Here is a 2,652-nt window from a genome sequence, read left to right as displayed (position 1 = left end):
GTGTTAGTCTGGTGGGCTGTTCAATCAACTGGGAGAAATTATGGTGATCCATAATTTGTTTCAGAGTCTTTCTTTCATGTTTTACATCCCAGTTGATGTTCAGATCCCCTACCAGGATAACTTCATTATTTGAGCTGAAATGGTCTAATAAAAGTTTGAGCTGGTCGTAGAAATCTGTCTTGGCAGATGGTGGTCGGTACACACATATCATCACAATCAATCCATTTTTTTCTGTAAACAGTTACCTCAGTTTGATCCCAACCGATCAATACATTTTTCCTATAAACTGATAATCTGTTTTTCACAACCGATTAATACATTTTTTTCTGTAACAGAGATACATTTGAACATTCTGTTAGAAATGCCTTTCTCTGAGATAAGATGTGTGCATTTAATATGTTTGTATTAAACATCTGTGCTGATAACTTCATGTGTTTGTTTGTACCATGTGTATGGAGGTAGTGAACTGTGTAACAATATTTTAGAGTAGAAAGTCAGCAGTAATATTTGATGCCACATGTCCTGCCTACACAATATCCATTATCCAGATGTTGCTCTCTAGAATGGAATTAAATTCGCTGCGAAAGTCAGGAAAATGATCATAGCTGTCAGACAGTTTCAAGACCATTCCACATGTATGAGCAGTGGGCCGTCTTGTGAAACTGCTCTGAACAGCAAACTCCACCTTGATATGACCAGACACCAACAAATCAGAGCCAGTACAAAACCTTAAAAATCTTCCCAGCTTTTCCTCATTAAGCTCTCTGATGTATCTTTTTAGGTGCTGGGAGACTTCTGCTTCCTTCTGTGTCATCGCTGTAGGAAAGTTCAGTATCCCCACCACTTTCCTTGGCGTTGGTTTGAGGTCACTGTACATTTTGGTCAGTTTGGCAAGGTTCAGATGCAACTGTGACTGTGTGATCTCCCTCCAGCAGTCAATCACAAACTTGGGTTTCTGTACAAGCTCCTTGTGAGAGATCTCATCTAAGATGTCTGGCAGGGTATCAGCAGAGACCTTTTTTCTACATTCATAGGCAGTCATAACTTCGAGAAGGTCATCAGGATCAACAGATGAAAAATCATCTATAGCCTGTCTTAGGACATCTTTCTCTTGGGAGCTCACAAACTGAAGAAAGCTTGTCTTCAGATTACTGTGAACTTCCCCAAAAAGCATCTCCTCTACAAAAGGTGGGGCTAGCTTGATGGGCAAGTATTGGTGATCTTGGAATCCTTTCAGAAGAATTCGTCCAATTGCTCTCCATGTAGCTGCACTGAAATCATGCCTAAGAAAAGGCACTTTCAAAGTTGTTCCAAGGGTGCACCGTTCATAAAACTCTTCCCAGAAGCTACTGAAGCTGTCTCTGACTACGCCAGAACCGCTGCCTTTTTCCACTGAGTTGTCAGGAAGTAAACGTTTTACTTTCAAGGTTTTGTTCATGATCTCAGGGTCAGAGAATGCCTCTATCATTTCACTGAAGCTGTTTGTGTGGTGTAACACCAAGGTCATTTCAGGCAAAGTATGAAGAGGGCTTGGAGGAAACTCATCAGGTTGGTAAAGTAGTGTGTCACTGAGAGACTCATCATTAGCTGTTTGCTGTGCACCAAATATGATTTCAGGGTCATCTTCTAAAATGACATCCAGAGTGATGGGATCACTGATGTTTAGAAGTGTGCTTGCAACATCACTTGAGCTTGTTGGATTTTCTCTTGGTGACTCAGAGATAAAGAACACCTCAAGGGACCCTTCATCAGCTGACACTGCAGCACACTCAGACACATCAATAGCATTAAGCTCATCATCAGACTCACTCAGCAATAGTCTTGGTGTAGTTGCTAAGTAGAAGCGCAAAATTGGGAGTTTTACTGTGTTGTAAATGCTTTCAATTAAAACATCTTTTGGAAGAGGATTTTGCTTGAAGTCCCAAATATCAAATTCAAAGTCATATTCGTGACCTTTGCTAGATGTACCCTCTGGAAAGAACAGGGCCTTTCCTTGTTTCAGAATCTCATCATAACCTGACTGAATGTCAATTGGTACCTTTCTTGTCCCTCCACCTTGTTTTGCTCTGACCTGCTTTGTCACTTCATTGTCAGTGTGAATCTATCCCATTTCAATATTTCTCATGGACTGTTTTGGTCTACCTCTGGCTTTATGTGATGTTTCTGGCTCCTCTTCGCCTCTGTGGTTTTCCTTTCTAAGTTTCAGTTTCTCTCTTAGTTTCTCAAAAAGACCCTGTTTTCGCTTTGATGAATTTGTGTTGAGCTTGCAAAAATTGAACAGAGCAACTTTGTCTCCATATGATGGAAGATATTGGGCCAGTTGAACATCTTCCATGAGCAGAATGACCTCTCTGTCAATCTAGGGATAGGACAGAGAGAAGATTATCAACTTCACATGCAAAAGAACAATCAACCTTAAATATGCAAAGTAAAAAGCAAAATACAAGGCATTCATCAACTGATGTGGAAAAATACTTAAGTTATGTTTCAGCATATTTGACAATGGGTGCATGAAGTACTAGAGCCACGAAGAAAAAAAATCACTGCATTCAGTACTGAAGAAACACACTCCTCGATGTCAGGTCAGGTATTTAATGACAACGATGAAGGAGCCCTGCAGCAATACACAGAATAGCAACATAAGCTAAAACA

At 40.3% G+C, this 2,652-nt stretch overlaps 1 protein-coding gene across 1 annotated transcript; it reads right to left on the bottom strand.

Annotated features, from left to right (window-relative positions):
* Window positions 1–526: 526 nt before the first annotated feature.
* Window positions 527–1,468, bottom strand: LOC146977589 (uncharacterized). The gene has a single exon (XM_085794331.1). It carries the CDS (start codon window positions 1,466–1,468, stop codon window positions 527–529), a length of 942 nt encoding a protein of 313 aa, XP_085650457.1.
* Between the last annotated feature and the right edge of the window lie 1,184 nt (window positions 1,469–2,652).

This window comes from Trachurus japonicus, chromosome 12, assembly GCF_045865225.1.
Source record: "Trachurus japonicus isolate A0001 chromosome 12, Traja_1.0".
Lineage (NCBI taxonomy): Eukaryota > Metazoa > Chordata > Actinopteri > Carangiformes > Carangidae > Trachurus > Trachurus japonicus.
Note: the sequence above shows the minus strand (reverse complement) of the source record. Positions and strands in the feature narration are given on the sequence as shown.